We start from the raw sequence: 20,999 nt of genomic DNA, 5'->3' as shown, positions 1-20,999 counted from the left end.
TGCGCACAACTAAAGATTAATAAACAGTAATATAGTCGATCCAAATCAGTGATAACGATATTTGTTGTCACAATATTTGAAATTGGTTTTAAATTTCATTCATTTTTATTTTCTTAAAGAGGAAGATTTCTGTTTAGGAAAAAGACAGCAATTAACATCATTTATTGATGCACTCTTATTCAGTTCTTATAGTGATAATATTTACTATAATAATGTGCGTGGGTGACAGGTGATTACATACGATATGTAGATCACCTCAAGTTGTTTGGGAAGCTGATATCTTAAGACAGATCCAGTCATCCCTTCCTTCCTTCCCAAAAAATGCATGCGATCTCCCTAGATGAGCCGTTATGGCTCTTGGAGTAAACAACTAGAAGTGTTTTTGTCACTCGGTACAGATCTATATGTCAAGTGTATGCTACATCGAGTGTATAAGCAGATTAAAAAATCTGCCTATACAATCTGAGTCCCTCGAGGACCCAACTGAGGCAGATTTTTTAATTCGCTTATACACTCGATGTAGCATACACTTTACATATGAATTAGAAAATACATGGTTAAATGAACAAATAATAATAAATAAATAAAGCATGCACGTTCGGGTAATAGATTGCCATTGGTAAGTGGACCACAGGCAGCCCAGTACCGCCTCTACACTCTACACGCCCTTTCATTAAGATCGCTTTTAATTGAAATGCTTTTAGGAGAATTTATCTTACGTTATCCGAATTTCCGCGATATTTCCGATAACGGTGTATTCTTAATTAGGTATTATACGACAATCTAAAACCTGTTACCATAAAATCTTTTTTCAAAGTCGATTATGTGATTAGTTTTTAGCGCATTAATAGCACTATTGCTTCAATCCGCTGGCTGTGTTTAAGATTTCTCGCTACTCTGACCGGCTTTAATTGTCAAATATCCAGTTATGATTGATTCTCTCTCTTTCGGTTCCTCATCCGCGACTTTTTTTAAAAATTTAAAAATTTATGCCGTGTAATTTTAATACATTTTTTTCTTTTGAAGACGCGCGCAGCCATGTGAAAATTTCATTTTGAATGATTAAAATATGAGGAAAAAGCAAAACAACAACAAAAATAAAACAAACAAAATATTGCAAAAACAAAAGAGAATAAAATAGAGAGCCATATCATTTTGTTGTTGCGTGCGCTGTACTTTATAATTATTATCTTTGTTATCTAGATATTATTGATAAGATATCTTTTCTATCTAAAACCTTTATAAGCTTAAGGCGAAATACACTTTTATTTTAAAATCGCTTTATGACTTGGAAGAAAATATTCTTACAGTAAGGAAACTCGAACCGCGAACATTTCGAGTTTCAGTTTTTTTCAGATTTTTATCTCCTGAACTTTTTACCGTTTAAGACCCTCAAAAATAAAGTAATGAGCTTAAATATACCGAGTGATCAAAATAGATATGATTTCAAATCGATTGGCTCAAGGGATGATTTACGGTATGCATTAGGAAAAAAGTGACAAATTTGAGGAACTCGAAGTGTTTAAGGATCAAGTGTTCTCGTTATGATGTACGGTTTATATTATTCAGCACGATTCAAGACTTCCAAAAAAGACAAACACTCATATCTCATTCTTTTCTAACAAATATTTATAAAAACATTTATGCACACTTTCATCTCTCATTCCAGTTTGTTGACTAGTTTCTACCAAAATAACGTGCCAAATGAGCCTTCAGCGTATAACAACTTTACGAGGGTGGGGAGGGAAGAGTATGGGAGGGGAGGAGAGAATAGTCAAACTACTAGTTTTACCACATATGCATGTACCTTTATTCCTTTTTCATTTTCCGAGTTTAACTGTTTAGTTTCTTTAATTTCTCAGGCCAGTCAGATGGGGTGACCAGACCATGATTTTCCCCTTGTCCAAATCTGCAATGAAGTCCAAAGGGACACCAAGACTCGAGCAACTTGCCATCTCTAAAAAGGATTTCAGAAAGGATCACCCAGAGATGTGTGGCAGGTACTAAGTAATAAAGATATTAAAGACTTTTAGCATCAGGTTTATTGCTACCGCTAGGGATCAGGCCCAGATTCACGCCCGCAAACACGGAGAACGATTGATCATCAATGAATTTCAACATGAATTTCTCTTCCAGAAAAAACTTCGTTATGACGCCTTCCTAAATGTTGAAAGTTTGACGGAAAACGCCTGACGTCGAACTACAGTTTGAAATTTGCGGTACCTAGCAAGAACGTCGTGATAATGGTCTTTATTGTCTTTATGAGCACTACTGAATGTGTCTGTAATTGATGCGCGGGAAATGCACTGAGACTTTGACTGTATTGCAAGTAATACTAACTATAGTAACAGAGGCAATTGCTAGACATAGAAAGGCAAGAGCTTTGCCAGACTACCTTTTTCTAATCCTTTCACTGATGCGTGTGGCTTGTCAATTGTTGCAGGGATGCGTTTCAGTACAGTTGCGGCCGCTCTTCCGTCATTCTGGAAGTAAGCCCGCTGGCCATGAGAGGCGAAGCAAGCGCAAGAGTCATTGACTTAGCAAAACCAAAATCAACGGTGCAGGCATTTGAGGAACACAAGCAGAGGTAAGAAAGAAATGTTCAACTTCTACAAGCTTCTCCATAAATGTTGTGACATTTTCTACCCAGATATTGGTCAATGTTTTAATTTTGCTTGAGATGAATCGTGCTTGAAATAGGGTTCTTTTCCTTCATATTTTTTCACAGGTAGCCCAAGCTTGGTTTCTGTGGGGTCCTGTATGGGGAAATGTATGGAGATTCATCAAAAATTTCAATAAAATCATTGAAACGTGAAATAAAGCCTCCAAATTTTACCCGATCATTGACGAAATAAGACGTACGAGGTTTCAAAGACCCGTGATGGTTCGCTTTTGGGACTCGAGTTTCCAACCTTCTCTTATTTCTTACTGGTCGGGGAAAAAATCTTGAAACGGGCTAAATTCAAAAAATAACCACGCAGAGCGAAAGAAGTGCTATTTCTCAATGATCGGGTAAAATTTCGAGGCTTTATTTCACGTTTTAATGATTTTATTGAAATTTCTGATGAATCTCCATACATTTCCTTATAGCAGGACACCACAGAAACCAAGCTTGGGCTACCTGTGATTTTTTCAAAGAATATCGAAGGCATCACCATGAATAGCGCATTACACCAGATCAAAATGGTGTTAGGAAAACCGTAAAGAAAACCGAGTTCTGTCTGAATCTTAGTCATAGCTTTATTTAAGGCACTTGCTGGAAATTAGTTGTGGCTTATAAAGACTCCAGTAATGATTTTAACTCGTGGATACGCGAAGCGTAGACAAACGAGTAAACGAGTTATTGTGAGGGGTCTGAATATGCAAATGCCTCACTCACTATATATGATAAGACTCATCCAAAATGCTAGTAATGAAATTTGTTGCGTTGAGCGTTAATGAGGTGCTAATTGGGTAAGAGGCAGCAATTGAATTCATCCATAATGCCGGTCGTATTCCATAGAGCACCAAGAAAAGACCAGTGTAATGGTGTTTTATTCCGAGTTGAATGAACTTGCGTGACTTCGGTCAAACATACTAGCGTTGCTAAGCAACTCGAATGTATCAATCAGTCACGACCTCAACTACACGGTTGACCACAGCTGTAGTAGTAATCGCCTGAGCAATAAGAAGACGTAGAGTTTTACGACTCGTTGGCCGAGGAAAGCGAGTAAATTCTTGATATATTATGAAATTGGTAGGTAATTAAGTATGTTTTGTACTTCAATACAAATTCTTATAATTCTGTTAATATGGTTATGGTTATGCATATTGTGTTACTGCTGCGGTATAGTAACCATGCAGTCATTTTGTCGTTGTGCAATGCCTGATAGAAATATCTGTTTAGAAAAAGTTTCCTTCGTATAAAACCACCTATAATATGAAATAAGAGTAGTATAGGGAATGGGGGTTCCAGCGCAATCTCAACACGGGTAAGACCCGTATCAAAAATCCACCTACGGACGACCCCCCACTCCAAGTGTGGTTGAGGGCAACAGCGCACTTAAATATGTTAGTCTATATATGGAGTGCGAAGAATGTAAAGAGTTCGTTAACGACTTTTGCATAATTTGTCTAAGACCTAAAGTTATCGTACCTAAGCCAGAACCCTTTTGGTGTTGTGGTAAGAAAATGCAAATAGAAGACGACACGTCAGCACAGTGTTACGAGTGTGGTAAGAATATTCGTAATGCCGTACCAAATGCTACCAGAGAGCAGTATTACGCCAATGGAGGTCGTAAGAAAACGCCATATAAGAGATTAAAATACTTCAGGGGCTGGATGAGTCATATCCAAGGTTTACATCCGATATATTTAAGCGACGAAGTAAAGAAGAAAATCATAGACCATTTAGAAGAGCCAACCCCACAAAGCCTACGGAAGACATTGAAAAAATTAAAGCTAGGGAAATATTACAAAGCTATTCCCTATCTTTTGTCTGAAATTACCGGTAAGTCTATTCCTGAGGTTTCTGATATGACAAAAGCCGAGTGGATGTTTTGTCGGCTGGATAAGGATATTCCTTATTACCCTGACGTAATTTACGAAATATTTTACAAAATAGACCCCAACCACCCCCTGTTAGGATGGATTCCGAGGCGACAATAACATATTACGTGTTTTTATATTACGCGTAATAATTTGCTAAATAAGGTTATGCAAATAATTCGCCAAATAATTCACTGAATTTATATTACGCGTAATTTCCAGACTGACGTTCAAATATGTAAATAGAATCCTGTCACGATATTTACTGAGCAAGCTTTCTTTGAAGCTCTTCTTTCGCTTCTTGATAGATCTTTTTGCGAGATTCCTCGGAAAGATCTTTCACGATGGTTTTTTTATTACCCGACTTTAATTCGCCGTATTTCTTTTCCTCCGCGAGGATCAAAGAGAACTCCGTGTCGTCTATGCGGCTGTCCTGCAGAGCCTTGGAGACCAAGTCGGCGATGGTGTTAGCCTTTGCTCTTGCTAGGGCTATATGAGTGTCGTGCTTGGATATCTTACCGGACAATTGCTTTATAATGCCTGTCGTAACAGCGGAAACGATGCCGCAGACGGCTCCAACGCTGGCTAAAGGAACGCCAACGACTATTCCAGGCCCGGTAAGCGAAGTAGCAACGCCAGTGCCTGTTAACGCCACGGACATGGAGCCGGAAGTTATCGCGATTTTATGTAGTATGCTTCGGGCTCTGGCGTACTTTTTCCTGACCTCTTCGTAGTGTTTTGTCTGCCCTTCCAAGTAAGCCAGGATTAAGTTTGCTTTGTTCAGACGAAAGTTTTCAGCGTTTAATTCGTTAGGACCTGTATCCTTAGTGGTAGCGTGATAATTGGGAACATCTGGGTACAACTGAGGTGCTGAAGGTATAACATCCATTATATACTAATGTACGACGCTTTTGGGAATGACATAGCGGCGCAGCCGCATCATGACAACAGGGATTATTGGAACTGGAGGGCCTTTAGGAAGATGTTTCCGCATGCAGACCCTAGTAAGTTCGAAAGAAGATCCGATGGGATTTACTATGAAGGCTCCAGAATGTACAGCAATGCGGACTTGGAGCCAAAGAACCCAAAACCCGAGCATAAAGAAAGGCAGCCTAATTTCCCGGAGAATTTATTACCGGCAACGGAGGATTACCCATTTTACGATAACAAAGGTGGCGCAAATGACTTTGCTAAGATGGTTACCTCCTTAGAAATCCCCGTGGGTTCTACGACTTTCAAGACAAAAGTCAGAGACATCTTTAGAGAAACTGCCATGAAACACACCTCAGGGAAAGAATCCAGAGAATGGTTATCAGGTCCCAACATGCGGTATTGGCCGCAGCAGTTAAACTTTGCTGTCTGGGCTGCTACTAAAGGATGTGGTATAGCCGCGGATATGTTCCATATTCCTTTCCTGCGATTTCATGTTGCTTTTACTATTCGTAGGATATTGTTTGAGTTAGGAGCACCGCTTCCTAGTGACACTATCTTTAAGCCGATGGATAATAAATACGATAAAGTCGCATGGGAGAGATTAAAGAATGAATTCAAGCTCACCAATCCTGACTTCCGTAATAAAGAGGGTGCCGCCCATGGTTTAGGAGAGACTTACACCTATGCTTCGTATGTTGGCGCCAGCATAGAAACGCCGGGTATGGGGTATCCTAGCAGATGGGAATTCTCCGACTTAGGGGGTAAAGCGTCAAAAGGTGACTTGATTTACTTCATAGAAAGCAAAGAGAAATACCCGTGGGCGCCTTTCTTTGCCGCGAAAGGCATTGGACTGAAAAACCTAGCAAGGATTAATCGAAGCATCGAAGCCTTTGTTTACTGCATTCTAGGGGCCCAGGTTAGCACTCGCAGCCCCATCGTAGATGCCTCCGGTGCGTCACAGGAAACGCAACAAGTATTCCTTGTCCTCTTCGAAAGCGCTGTTATTGAGAATGAGATTTCTAAGTCAGTTCAAAGATATCAACTTGCGGTGCAGCAATCAAAGGTTAGACTGGATTACGCTTTGTCGCCTGGTTGTTGGTTAATGCCAAGTAATTTGGTCATCAACGCCGATTCCGTCGTGGGTTACAACAACAAACTTCAACGAGCTACTAAGGACATGAAGTTTGGGGTGAATGACGTGAACTCTGACACTCTTAGGAACATTCCCCATTTCGTAGAGAAGCCAAAGAAGGAGCACGTAGAAAAACCATCAAAGAAGGCGCATGTAGAAAAGCCACCAAAGAAACCAGTAAAGAAGGTTACCGAGGAATATGACCATAACTTACTAAAAGCCGGCTTAGCAGCTGCAAGCATTGGTCTGAGCTATTATATATGGCGATGAACAACCCCTACGTAGCTGGAGTAGATTGTGTTTATACGACTTACACAGGCGAGAAAAAATACACCCAGAGCTCTTGGGTTGATGTCACGGGCATGTCTGTAGACTTGAACTACTCGGGAAAGAAGTTAATCCTTTGTAGTATTTGCATCGGTACGAGCAGCCATGCCAACGTGGGCTTTAGGTTCTGCGATGACAATGTCGTACTGCAGCCTATGAGAAATAAGACAAACAACAGGGAGCCTGCGCATTTCTCCGTAGAGCCGCCAGCGAATAGCCTTGAAAATCACTCCGTTTGGACTTTTCACATGGTTGCCGATTGCCACGGGAAGGTAAAGCTGCAGATAAGAGTAGACGATACGGGAAAGGTTACGGTAAATAGCATAGAGGATCAAAGAGATTACGTTTATAATCACAAGAGCATTAGCACTCTTACGGTGGTTAGCCTTTAAATATATGAATAACCCACATGTAAAGGAAGATTGGTTCCTTCATTACTTGGAGGAGAAGGACTACGTGAATGATAAATGGTTTGACACCGAATTGTGGGTAAAGGTTGGAGGCCTGGGATTAATCATGTGTACTATTAGTATTTCAACGGGGTGGCATTGTAATGTTGGGTTTAGGATCGTTGATGAGAGTAACCGACCATTACTACCCTATAGAAAAAAAGATAACAATAGGGCTCCAGTTCATTTCTCATTCGAAGCCGAAAGAACAAGCGCAGAAGATTTAACGCCTGTAACTTTTCACATGATAGCTAATTGTCAATATGCGAAGTTACAGATTCGCCCCAGTGATGGGGTTACGTCGGGTGTCAATGCCGGTAAGCTGGGTCGCGTTCAAATAAATGCCGCCCCGTCGAAGAATCCCCCGACTGATGCTATTTGGAATCATAAGCCCATTAGCACTATGACAGCCATACCCTTAATACCGCATTATCAAGGCGGTGCGAATACTATCTTTACTTATCCCCAGTCGAGGACGCCTCGGGCGCCCGACGACGATAAGCTACCAGTAATACACAAGGATAAGATTAACCCTTCATCTTCTTCAGGAGTACCACTCCAATAGCGACGACCAAGATCCAAATGTTATTCCCCACGAACTTCAACAGTTCGCCGCCGGCCCTAAGTGCCAAGGAAACAACCGAACCCAGCAGCCCAGGAAGACCGGCTGCCATCTTTTTTCCCAAGTCCGTTAGTCCACTGCCTAATTTCTTTACGCCCGCGCCTGTAGCCTTAAGCGTGGATAGGATAACTCCTACTACGGTGCTAATAGCAACCGCAAATGCGAGGGGAATACCATACTTCACCAGAGTCCTTTTTATCTTTTCCTTGGTGGTAAGCCCCAACTCCGTTTCCAAACCATCCCTTTGCGCTCGCAGTTCCGTTAAGCGTTCCTGAAGGGCTTCTGCTTCCGCTTGGGCAGCTTCCCTTTCCCCTTCAGTGCGCCCTTGGTCCGCGGCTGCTTCCTGCTGCCTTTCCAGCTGCGCCTCCATATCTTCGTAAGCCTGCGTTACCTGCCTAAGTTGCTCCTCCTTTACGATGATTTGCGCGTTTAACTCCCGTTCTTTCATCACTGAAGCTTCCAGCTGTGCGCCCACGCGTCTGAGTTCGGCGTCTCTGTCCCCAACGTCTGCAACTGCATGGTCGAAGTTCCTTCTAGCCTTATCCCTTTCATGTAGCAACGTGCTGATGCGCTGCTTATTGTCCTCACTTTCCCGTTCGTGAGAATCCGACATCATTCGCACCTGCTTCATGTATTCCTCTTCTCTTTCGTCCATTGTCTGTTTTAAGTATTCGATGTGCTCGGCCGCTGCTTCTAGTTCGGCGGTTTTTTCATCTAATTGCTCCGTAAGTTCGTCAAGCTGTTCCCTGTGTTTGTTTATGATTTCTTGCTGTGCATTTTCTTCCATGTTGAGTGATTCTAAAGACTGCTGCAGCTGCAAGGCAGCACTGCTGCCTGACGGCGTACTCGTTAGCTTTTCCTCTACGTCTTCCTTGGTAGCTTGTATTTTTACGAGCTTTCCTTGATCCTTATCCAGAATTCCAGCGATGGCATGCATTTGACTGGTAGCCCTGGGGGTCTTAATGCCTTTAAGGAATTCCTCCTGTAGCCTCATAGTTTCCTTACTAGTTAAGCTGGACAGCACGGATAAGTCAGGTCTGCCTAGCGCCGTTGTTATTTCCTTCGGTAAGGCATTGTTAAGTGCGTTAGACTTTTTGCTTTGATAAAAGTCATACCACCTTTCCCTGCCTACGTAACGAATTTGGATTTGACCCTTATCACCGCGTTGGAATTCTAAAAGAGTCGAACTGGCTTTAGGATATCTCTTACGCACGTCGGTAAGTAGCTTTTCGGGTGCCGTTTCGCCGATAGCTGCCAATAAAGTTGGAGGAATTCGGGGGTCGGCAAAGAACCTTCCTTTTCCATCGCGGATGACGTAAACCTTAGCACCGCTTCTAGCAAGTCTACCCATAATTAGTTCCCTGCCGTATTCGTCTTCTTCGAACATTAGCTGCGCTTTTTCAGGTATCCACTCAGGTAGTAGCTCCTGAAGCCTTTCAAAGTCATCCGGGGGGTCTTCCATGGATTCATCCATTTCTCGTTGGACTCTTTGCAACCATGCGTCACTGGGGGCTTCAGGAACTAATCCTAAGTCGCCCATTTGCATGTAAGATGGAAGAGATTTACCGGGGTTCTTTCCTTTAAACCTATTTATGAGGCTACGTAAGGCATCAGGGGCATTTAGGCCGTACTTGCGACGTAGCTTTTCATAAAAGTCCGGCTTATCCGCTTCCGACAGCAGGGTTTCATATTCTTCATCGTTAATGTCGACTTGACCTTCTTCGGTAAGGGGGTCAAAATCCGTTCCTTCTACTTCCATTATATATGATAAGCTCAAAGTTAAATCCCAACGTATTACCTAAGCAGGTTGGCGGGCTGAAAGCAGAACGCACCTTTCACCGGGTCACCTTTACCCCCAGTAGCGCAAAGCCAGGGGAAACGCTGTACGTAGGCGTGCCCCGCCTAACAGATAACCTAGTATTGGTTCCTGGCACCTTGGCTTTGAGGTTTGACCTAGCGGTACAGTCAAGCCCCACAGATGAAAGGATTATCGTTAACAACGTGGGTCGCAACATTGTTTCTAAGATGAGAATCAAGTTTGCTGGGGAATCCTTGCTGGACTTAAATAGGTACGATCTGTATACCACCTATAAGGATCTATGGTTGACGGCCTTTGACCGCGCGCAAAGGATAGAACAAGGAATTGGTAGTGTCATTCTACGTAAGGTTCGCACACCTACGAAAACGCAACCTACTGACGGCAGCGGAGAAACCGCAGTGGCAGACGCAAAGCGAATAAAGACCGCCTATGGTAGTAAGTATGTCATACCATTAGACTTTGAAGTGATTACGAATCACGGTGTGTATTACCCAAGACAGTTATCCGAACTGCAGTTTGAAGTAACTTTAGCAGATGCTAATAACATTATTGGTGGGCTAAGCACTGCACTTACCACAACAACCCCATACTCTATTACTAATCTAGAATTACAGTACGAAACGGTGTACAGCGAAGAGCTGGCCCGTAGCGCTGGCATGGAATACAGCTCCGGGAAGGCATTCTTATACGACCACGTAGTGATGTATAAGACGTTCAGCTTCCTGGATAAGACGGATGAGGTTATCAACCAAAGCATTAACCTCCCGCGAAGAAGTCTCACGGGGTTGATGCTGGTGTTTGCCAAACCCTACGAGGCTGGTAAGCGCGACTCCGAAGCCTTTCACAACCCTAACATTACTAACGTGGGGGTCAACATAAACGGAGTCCCAAACAAGGTCTACTCCCAGGGGATAAAGCCCGCAGACGTGTACAGAGAGGCCATGCGCAAGTTTGGCGACCAAATTAGCCCCGAGGAATTCTTTAAGGACAAATATGCGCTGTGGATTGACATGCGCACCATTAACGACGAAGACCTACATGGTCAAGGCCTCCGTCTAGTAAATACGCAGGACGGCATAACATTGGAGATCAAGCGCACCAAGAACGCCAGTGCGGGCGACGGTGATAAAATAAACTGCTACGTTTTCGTCGTGTCTGACGCGCAGTTAAGCGTAGAAATGAACCAATTGAAAAGCGTTGCCTACTAGGACGGCTGAGGAATGAAGTCGTCAATGTTAAAATATTTCTTAAATATACAATGCTTCGCGTATTTGAAAGCAACGGTACGAAACTGCAAGTCGTGCAAGGCGATAAATTGTACTTCAAAGCAAAGGAAGTAGCGGCCGCATTGGGCTACGAACGCCCAAAAGATGCAATTAAGGTGCACGTTCGCGATAAATACAAGGTAAGGCTTAGCGAACTTAGAATGGAGGTGAATCGCCTCCCTTCCAATTCACACCCACATTCCCTGTATGTGAACGAATCCGGATTGTATCAGTTGATATTCTCCTCGAAGATGGCAAAGGCAGAAGAATTCCAAGATTGGGTCCTCGAAGAAGTCCTACCCGCGTTGAGAAAGACGGGTAAATATGCGATGGACAAACGCTTCGACAGCCCGAATAAATTAGTTTTTAAGATAGAAAATGAAGCTGACCTGCATACAAAGGTAGTCGATTACATGCGTAGGTTTTACCCTGAATTCATCATAGCACCAGGCCTTGGCGAGCTGCAGGATTCTGACAGCAAGCGAATAACCTGCTGGCGAAAAGGCTACCAAGCCGGCCAGCCAGACCTTTTAATCCTAAATGCGCATAAGAAATACCGCGGGTTGTGTATTGAGTTGAAAACCCCAAAAGGAAACGGCGTATTGTCTGCAAAGCAATCCAAAAAAATTGCGCAGCTTGACGTAAATGGTTACCTAACGATGGTTAGCAACGATTACGACATCATCTGCCGTGCCCTGATGGATTACGCGGATGGCATTCGTATTCCCTGTAGGGGCTGCGTGAAGCGGTTTAAGTCCTACGCCACTTTGAAAACGCATTTAAAGATATTCCATAGGTATAATGAAGCTCAGCTTGACTCACTGGCGTGATCTTGCCCACGGTAAAGCATACGAAATAAAAAATTACGTCGTCTTCGAAGACATCGACCGCTTACGGTTAGTCCTCAAAGACTTAGAAGGTAAGGAATATTCCCTTTGGGCGCCGGATTGCGTGCGGTACGTAATTCAGGGCGAGGAATTCACCCACTTACGCAGCTATGGTAAGGTAAATGGCCGATGGAAGTTTGACATTGAAAGAACAGTCACTCCATCTCCTCTTTGTAGTTAAGCGCCCGCTGCGCTTTAGGATCCGCGGAGCACCAATGCCCCACAAAGGATCCTTCGGAGAATACCCTGTCGCAATGAAGGCAGGTGTATTTTTTACGCGGCGGCTTACGAGGGGTAATGCAGTCGGCAGGTAGTTCGCAAGTAATACAGTCCATATATTGAAAGGGCGATTAGGAATCCTCCAAAGAAGGCGGCTGCGTAGGCTAGCATATACCTTTAAAAGGGGTCCTTATTTTTATTTATTATTATTAGATTATGCAAGCGCCCTTAAAAGGGGTCTTTATTTTTATTTATTATTATTAAATATCCTTAATTCATTATTATCGAATATTCTTAATAATAATAAATAAAAATAAGAATGGGATTTGAGACTCTTTGCACGAACCCTATCTTACTATCTTAAGCCGCCTACTAACTTCTACGGGCTTTCCTTGCCGCCTCATTGCCGGCATGCCAGGCCTCAAAGCGATCTAAGCACTCCTTAAAGCCGCCTTGACCGTCGTAGAGGCACTGCCAAATATGCTGGTCACTTCTTTGACAGCCGCAGCGCTCACAAGTTGCCTCCCAATATTCTCTATCCTCCCACCTTACGCCTTCGACGCAGTCAAACTCCGCAAAGCGCTGGTCAATTTCCTTCTTCCGGCGCGTTAACTTCCTTTGGGTTTCCTTTGGGCAACATCGTGCAGCAACGTCGCCGTGTTCCTCGCAAGCCACGCTCAGCAGGTCGTAATTGCCGCGGCACCGATGTCGATGCCATTCGTCGTTCTTGTCCTCCTCGCAGCGCTCACATACGTTCTTTAGGCAAACGCGGTTATCCACGTGGTAATCCAACATTTGCGCGCTGCTAAAGAGTCGATTACACTCCTTACAACGCCTTTCGCGTGCCTTCTTAGCGCATACCTTCTTTTCCAGGTGGTATTTTAACATTTGCTTGCTGCTGAACTCCTTGTTACACCGCTCACACTCCATATATAATAAGGATTTAATAACCCTTATATGGGATACCGCATAAAGTCCTTAATGGACTCTTTTGCCCCGGATACTATTTCAAAGAGTGTCTCAGAATGTTGACATTGTTAAGGATGCCTGGAAACTATTTCAAAGAGTGTCTCAGAATGTTAACAATAAGGTTAAATCTTTGTTAAGTATATGTGGAAAGCCCGTAAGGATTAGTAGGCGGCTTAAAATAGTAAAGTTGGGTTTGTGCGAAGAGTCTCAAATCCCATTCTTATTTTTATTTATTATTATTAAGAATAATTAAGGATATTTAATAATAATAAATAAAAATAAGAACCCCTTTGAAGGGCACGTCTTAACAAAGATTCAACCTAAGCGTCAACATTATGAGGCATTTTTTGGAATAGTTTCCACATATACTTAACAAAGATTTAACCTTATTGTCAACATTCTACAGGGGATATCGCATGAAGTCCTTAACGGACTCCTTAGCCCACGTTGCCATCGTTATCAGCGCGCCAAACCGTTCTGCACGCTTCAGACCGCACATTTCATCGTACAACTCCTGCACGCGCTCTTTTAACCGGTCTATCTCCTCCCTTTGCATTTCTATGGTATCTCTTTTATCCTTTGCGTCGGCGACAATTCTTTGCACTGCTTCCACTGGCTCCATATATTTTAGCGAATAAGTTTAAATATAAATGAACCCAGATCACATGCCTTGTAACGCTCTGATAGTAGGACCCACCGGCTGCGGAAAGACCCAGTTCGTAGTAGAGCAGCTATTAGGACCCTTTAGATACCGCTTCGACTACATCGTGCTATTATGCCCCACCTACGTGAACAACCGCACCTGGACGGGCATAGGAGTGAAAGACGACGACTTCTTTGTAGATATCTTAGACCCTAACGAGTTATCCAGCCATTTGAAGTTCTGGCATAAGCAATTCCCTAAAGATACGCAGACGCTCCTCATATTGGATGACATTGCCTGTGGGGACGACGTAAAAAGACGCACTTCCGAGCTCGTTAAACTCGCCTTCAGCGGTAGGCATGACAATATCAGCGTTTGGTTGCTTTCCCAGCAGCTTACCAGCGTCTCTAAGCCTTTTAGGGAAAACATAGGCTCTCTCGTAGTATTTTATACTCCGAGCCGGAGTGACCTGGAAACCATCTTAAGCGACTACGGTGGTGAGATATCCAAGGAACAGTTACACGAATACATGCGGCATTTAAAAACGCACCAACATTCCAAAATGATCTTCTCTTTGAGGTTTCCCTACACGGTTGGAATCTATGATTCCTAATGTATATGGATATTGAGCAGCTCTTAGATGAAGTCCCCGCGCAGTTAGATGAAAGCAACCTCAAGGAACAACTTAACATCCTTGTGTCATCTGGGAAGTGCAAAGAAATGATAGGCAAGGAACTTACCCATGAGCAAGTTAATAAGTTGTCAGAAGAGGAAGTTAAGAAGTTCCATAAGAGGTACGAGGCCGCCCTTGCAAGTAAGACCACGGACGCCGTAGCAGACTCCGCTATCCGACTTGCGACTAAATTGCTTGGACTTGCACTGCCCATAGACGACGTGGAGCAACTGCGGAAGGACATAAGCGAGGACTATGTCATCGCCCAGGAACTTAAGATAACCTGCGGGTGGTTGTCGTTGAAGTGCGGTAAGTTAATGGCAGTCGCCTCTGCGGCACTTCACGTAGCTCAGCATGTCGACTTGAAGGAGGTACTAGGTTCCTTCGGAACATCTTGGAAGGACTTCAAGAAGGATAGAGAAGTCGAAAAGGTCTTCCAGGCAGCACTTGCTGAGGTACCTGATCAAGTCGCCTCAAGTACTTAGTCAAGTCGTTGTCAAGTCATTGCCAAGTCATTGTCAAGTCGTTGTCAAGTCACCTCAAGTACTTAGTCAAGTCGTTGTCAAGTCGTCCGTAAGTCATTGTCAAGTCGTCATCAAGTTACTTGTCAAGTCCTTCAAGTCCCTTAATATAAGATGAGTGGCACCGAAGAACAACCACCCGTAGAAGATACCAAGATTACCAAGGCTAAATCTCCAGGCAGAGTCGCTGCCGGAAAGAAGCTCGCGGAGATGAATAAAAAGAACAAGGCAAAAAAGGAGGAAAAGGTGGAGGAAAAAGAAGAGGAATCCTTTTGGAATCCTGGGTACGTCATCGGCGCGTTAGGAGTCGCTATAGCAGCAGGCAGCCTTTACTTACAATGGCGGGCAGCAAAGCCAAAAGTAGAACCACCAACATATCACGCACCTGTGGAGCCGGCTGTTAGAAAAAGTAAGATCCCTGAAATGGAGTAAATTTATCACCCGCGGCGACCTAGATTTTCCTTCTCGCTTTGTAATATAATGTCAACCGCGTTATTGAAAACTGTTGAAGAAGCAGCTATCATTACTTCCATTGTTGCGGGTATTGGTTGGGTAGGTAAGAAAGTGCTCAAAGAAGACTTTACTGAAGACCCAAGCAAGAGCTTCGCTAATTTCGCTAAGATGACCGCTGCCGTGGGCGGGGCTATCATGCTAAAGGATTACCTACGGAAGGAAAAGTACCTGCCTAACATATAATGGTTAGCTTAGTCGCAGGTGGAGTTATTGCAGCTTTAGCATTTACAGGGGCTAATTATGGTGGTAGATATCTGGATAAATTAGTTAGCGGTGATAGAAACGCAGAATCTAACGCCGAAAGGAAGAGGCACGACTTAGCGCTGGAGAAATATCAGCGAGACGTGGCGGCTTGGAATGAAAAAAGACAAGCTTACAGGGATTGGTTGGACAAGAACTACCAAGACAAGATGCAGGCGGATAAGAACTTCGAAAATACAGACTACGCCTTTAAGCTTTATGCGCAGGCGCACCCCGCGGCATTAACGGGGTTAAGAAAGCCTCAGTTCAAGAATTACTACCAGCCTTCTAGGAAACAAAAAGACAATGAGTTGGTCTTTGTAGGAGTCGCAGGGCTGGCGGGAGGCGTAGCTTTGGCGTATCTAATATAATGATCGTCTTTTTGGAAAGCGACAAGAATAACTTTACCACTTATCTGAATCCCCCCATCAAAGCCCATAAGGTTAGGCTGGTTAGTTGTTCTTTGTACAATTCTTGGTATAATTTAGTCAATGCCTTGATCACTGAGCATAAAGGCGGCGGCAATTATCAAGGCGTATTGCTGCCCGATGGACATTACACACCAATCACCCTTGCTAAGGAATTAGCAAAACACGGTTATACTCTCACCACAGGATTGCCGCACGAAATGACCCTCAAACATAATATGTCAAATTATTCAATGACTTTTGGAAAGTCTGACCCATTGGGATCTTTATTATGTGCCTCAGGCAAGACGATTACCAACACAGCCATACCTGTGAAATGGAAAGTCGCATCCTCTTACGAGGTCTATTGCGACTTGGTCCATAGTTACAACAATGGAGAAAAGTCTTCTCTTATGTCCAAGTTTCTGCCCAAAGGTAATCCATTTGACCCAGTAGAATACACCCCCATTTCTTTGGAATATGACTTGTCTAATTTGGTAGAAAGCATAAACATCACCATTAAGGTGGACGGAAAGACGGTGGATTTCAACGGGCGAAAGATCAATCTCGTCCTGGAATTCATATAATGGGCCGCGTAGAGGATAAACTAAAAAGGATTTACTATGGGCCTGAAGGCTATTGGAAAGGAGCGTCGGCCATCAAGAAACTCGCGACCGCGGCCAGGGTATCAGAAGAAACGGCTAAGAACTGGTTAAAAAAACAAACCCTCTGGCAGGTTTATCTTCCCGTGCCTAAGTACATTCCCAGGCCCAGCTTTACCGTAAGTGCCCCCAATGAAGTTCATCAGGCGGACTTGCTCTTCTTACCGCACGACAAGGTGAGAAAAAAGACCTATAGGTACGCTTTGACTGTAGTTGATATCGCAAGCAGATACAAGGACGCCGAACCCATAACCAGCAAGGATTCTGGGGAAGTCGCAGAAGCCCTAGGTAGGATTTATAAGCGCGTCTTGAAATGGCCTAAGCTGCTGCAAGTGGATGCGGGGACAGAGTTCATGGGCGTGGTTACCAAGACCCTGAAAGACCACGACACTAAGATTAGGAGAGCTGAAGCTGAGTACCACAGGGGTCAGAGCATCGTCGAAAGATTCAATAAGACCTTGGCCGAGCGTCTCTTTGGGTACCAGTATTGGAAAGAGCTGGAAGATCCCTTCAAACGCAACAGGGAATGGACACAGCGGCTCCCCCAGGTCGTCGCGGCTTTAAACAACGAGGCGGCCAGGGCTACGGGAATGAAACCCAAGGACGCCATAAAAAAGAAACACGTGGAACACAAGTCCTACGTCAGAAGTTCGAGGGCGGTCTTCCCCCATGAAAAAAAATTAGGTAATGTCACAGTCCGATATCTCTACGGACCGGGTGAATTAGAAGGAGGATCCAAAAGAGCTACGGATCCTAATTGGTCTTTGGAAACTTACCAGATCCGAAGCGTAATAGCTAAGAAGGGTCAGCCCATCTTGTATTATCTTCATGATGGTCCCACGCGTGGGTTCGTCAAAGAAGAACTGCTTATCGTGTGATGTCCGAATGCTATCGTATGCACTCCGTCATCACACATCCATCGCTTACCGTCAAATGCAGACAGTGACACCTTCTCCTGCGTGACGTTATGTATCTGATGACCATAGCTGCGCAGGCTGTTCATCTTATGCCGCTGTTCCTTGCGTGTTCGTAATACGTTGAGGTAGGACTCGTGCGTAATGTCCTTCTTAACCACGTACTTTTTTACACCTTTAGCTTTCTTTTCTACGCCGTCTAACTTTAGCACGCTGTACATCTTTGGTTTCAGACCCACGTACTCTACTATGGGTTTTCCTAACATTTCGTCTTTCATCTTCCCAATTACCTTCTTATTCTTCGCAGAGTAAAGGAAGTGCTCCTTCGGGTAACCGCTGGTGTCGTACTCGTCTATGTCGGGGAGGCAGTCTTTGTAAACGTCTTCCGTTTGCACTTCTAGAATTAGGGAGTCGGTGTCTGTGTACAGGAGGCGACAGCGGTCTCCGTACTTTGGCTTAAGCTTATCGTAGTAGAACTCATACATAAGCAGCTTCGATAGATCCAGCACCGTAAAGCCTGTGTAAACGGGCTTGTTTAGTAAGAGGTTTGCCCTTTTCATGTGAATCACGTAGAAGTTCAGCATTTCTACGTATCTAACGAAGCCTGGCTGTGACACGTATGCTTCTGCTTCCTCTTTGGTGCTGACTATTTTTACGCTTACGCGCTTGCGGATGTTCTCCATTGTCTTTCCGAACACGCTGTTGTTCATCAGTTTGAAGAGGTTTTTCTCGAAGTCATTTTTCGCTGCGGTACGCTTTTGCGTGTTAAAGTCAATGTAGGGGCGCATCCAGGGCTCCTGCGTGAATTTTAGGACTCTGTGGATCTTCTCTACGCGCATTCCGTGTCGCACGTAGAACTGCAGGTTGCGGTAATGTACCACATACTTCTTCTTATCCATCAGGTTCATAGTTAGTTTCCTGTACGGTTTGTAACCAGGGCACATTTGCTTTTGCAGCGGACTTAGCTGCTTAAATGGTATCTCTATCGCTTCTGGTGCTAAGGGGAACTCATTGTGTTCATCGTGCAGGCGCTCTGGGTACTCCAGATCCACTTCTAAGACGTAACCCTTGTCTTCCTCCTTTCCTACCTGCATGTAGAAGTCTATCGGCTTCACTGGATCCCATTCGAAGTCTCTCACAGGTAGGTACTGTGACATTGCCCAACCATAAAGGTTATTCGCATCCAGGTAGTAAATGTATGTGGTTGGTTTCTCTGGGTCGTGCTCTACTAAGGGGTTGTTTGCGCGGGCGTAACGTCGGCTGGGTCCGCATACGCCGCCACGAATACCGTCTTCCATAAACCGATACATGTCGTACTCCGTTAGGAGATCCAACTGCGCATTTGTCTTCTTTAACAAAGCACTCCAGCTGAGCCCAGGAGCCGTGTAGAAATTAGCGGGATCCAACCCGTAGTATTCCATTGCCATCTTTCGAAAGCTTTGGAAAACATCTGCGAGCAGCACTACGTCTGAACGTAGGTAGATGTCGTGGTATTCTCCCATATTCTCACAGGAGTACTTTTCCCACACATCTAACGCATGCTGGTACTCCTCATCCTTTATGCCGGACTCGTTTAGGGTGCTGTAGAAGCGATCTTTGGGTGGTAGGGACTCTTTGAATCGATCCCAGGAATCCATGTATTCGTATGGGTAGACTCCTTTCCTTTCCGCACCATATTGACTGGAAATGGGAAAGTTGGTGTTATACTTTACGAGGTTTGCCAAGGAGTCCGCCATAAACTGCTGCGAATCTAAGAACTTTAGCTTACCCACAGTTACGGACATGTAGCGCTCTTTGTTGTTGGGTATGCATTTGACGTCGGAGCCGTCTGTTCCTTGTAGTAGCAAATGGGAGTCGTAACCGCGGAGGTTGTGAAAGAACACCGGAATCTCCATTGTCTGGATTTACTTTGAAGTTTATATTGCATTTCCAATGAGCCGCTCCTCTGTATTTACCAGTGATGTGGCAGTGATCCCTAACCTTATCCACATAGAAATCCTCAACAAATGCTTTGTGGCAGTGAATGCAGTGCGTGGAGGGCTTTCCCGGCTTCTCACCTTTCTTAGCATACTTCCCGCATTTAAAATGAGCTTCTCCTAGATACTTTCCATCTTCATCCCACGCTTTCTTGGCTCGTCTTCCAAACTGAAGAAGCGTATGTTGGCAAATGTGGCATTTTTTTGCCTTGTTAAAAGCCTCCTGGTTCTCTTTGGTAAATTCCATCTTTTTTGGACGTCTTAATTGTTCTCTAATCTCCCCCTCCTCTTCTCGCAATGCTTCTAGAAACTCATTAGCTGCGTTCTTACCTCGGTAAATCACAGGAGGGTTTGCTTTACCGTCTGATCTGACTACTATGTAACCAAAGGAGCAGATCTCGTGTAATCCTACCTTATTCGTGGCACCACGTTTCTGCTCTTCCTTAGTTATCAACGCTTCGAAGTCTGCATATATCACGTAAGGCACTTGCATCTGCTTTTGATGGTTTGCGTATGAAAGCTCTTTGTTGGTGGGCATCTGGATCCGTTGCGCCACTTCTTCGACTCCGCGGCAGATCTCATCGTGTTTCTTTAGGGCATTTAAGGATGTAAATGACAGCAAGCAGCAGTCACAGAAGTACTTTTTGCCTTTGTGCTTAGTATGTCTGTAGAATAGTCTGCTAATGTGTTTAACCCATGAGTAGTGTCCGCCGTGGTAGAATAAATGTACGCGCTCTCCTTTACTTTTTGACAGAACTAACGGTACTATCGTCTGCTCTCTGACTCCGTAAACGTTAATTGCTAGATCGTTTATTTCCTCAAATATGGGGATGTCTATCAACTGCATGGGAAATTCCACACCATCCCACTCTAAATCATCTGTGGGATACTTACTTGTCCTACAGGGATCCTTCTCTGCTGGATACAGTGCAGACCTGATTGCCCACATAAAGCATCGATTGTCTTCATTCTTCACGTTTACAATAGCCTTCTTCCTTTCTACCCACGTTGGTAGCGGTACGTAACTCCCCCCTCGTATGGGTACGTACCTGGCTATACTTATCTCTATTCCTTCAACCTCCTCTACTGTCCAACCCGATCCTTCTTTCGTGTAGTTAGACAGCGACTCCATTATTGCTTCTAAGGCTTCACTGAGTGACCTATCCAGATTCGTGGATTCTAATATCACTAACGACTTTGATCGCAACATTGCTGTCGTCATTACCTCGTCTTTTGACAAACTTACTTCTACCATTATGCTCGCTTTCAGGGCTCCTAATTCTTCTATACCTTTTCGGAGA

At 44.1% G+C, this 20,999-nt stretch overlaps 1 protein-coding gene across 1 annotated transcript in view; it reads left to right on the top strand.

Annotated features, from left to right (window-relative positions):
* LOC116303456 (uncharacterized) overlaps positions 1–20,999 on the top strand; it is a 36,705-nt gene that overhangs the window by 13,044 nt on the left and 2,662 nt on the right. Inside the window, exons 8-9 of the mRNA XM_089024824.1 lie at positions 1,863–2,000; positions 2,444–2,587. Of these exons, the coding sequence (XP_088880950.1) occupies positions 1,863–2,000; positions 2,444–2,587 (282 nt within the window). The remainder of the gene's footprint in view (positions 1–1,862; positions 2,001–2,443; positions 2,588–20,999) is intronic.

The sequence above is a fragment of the Actinia tenebrosa genome, unplaced genomic scaffold, assembly GCF_029948245.1.
Source record: "Actinia tenebrosa isolate PJP-AT-01 unplaced genomic scaffold, QUT_ActTen_1.0 PGA_scaffold0__85_contigs__length_37466705, whole genome shotgun sequence".
In the NCBI taxonomy this organism is placed as follows: Eukaryota; Metazoa; Cnidaria; class Anthozoa; order Actiniaria; family Actiniidae; genus Actinia; species Actinia tenebrosa.
Note: the sequence above shows the minus strand (reverse complement) of the source record. Positions and strands in the feature narration are given on the sequence as shown.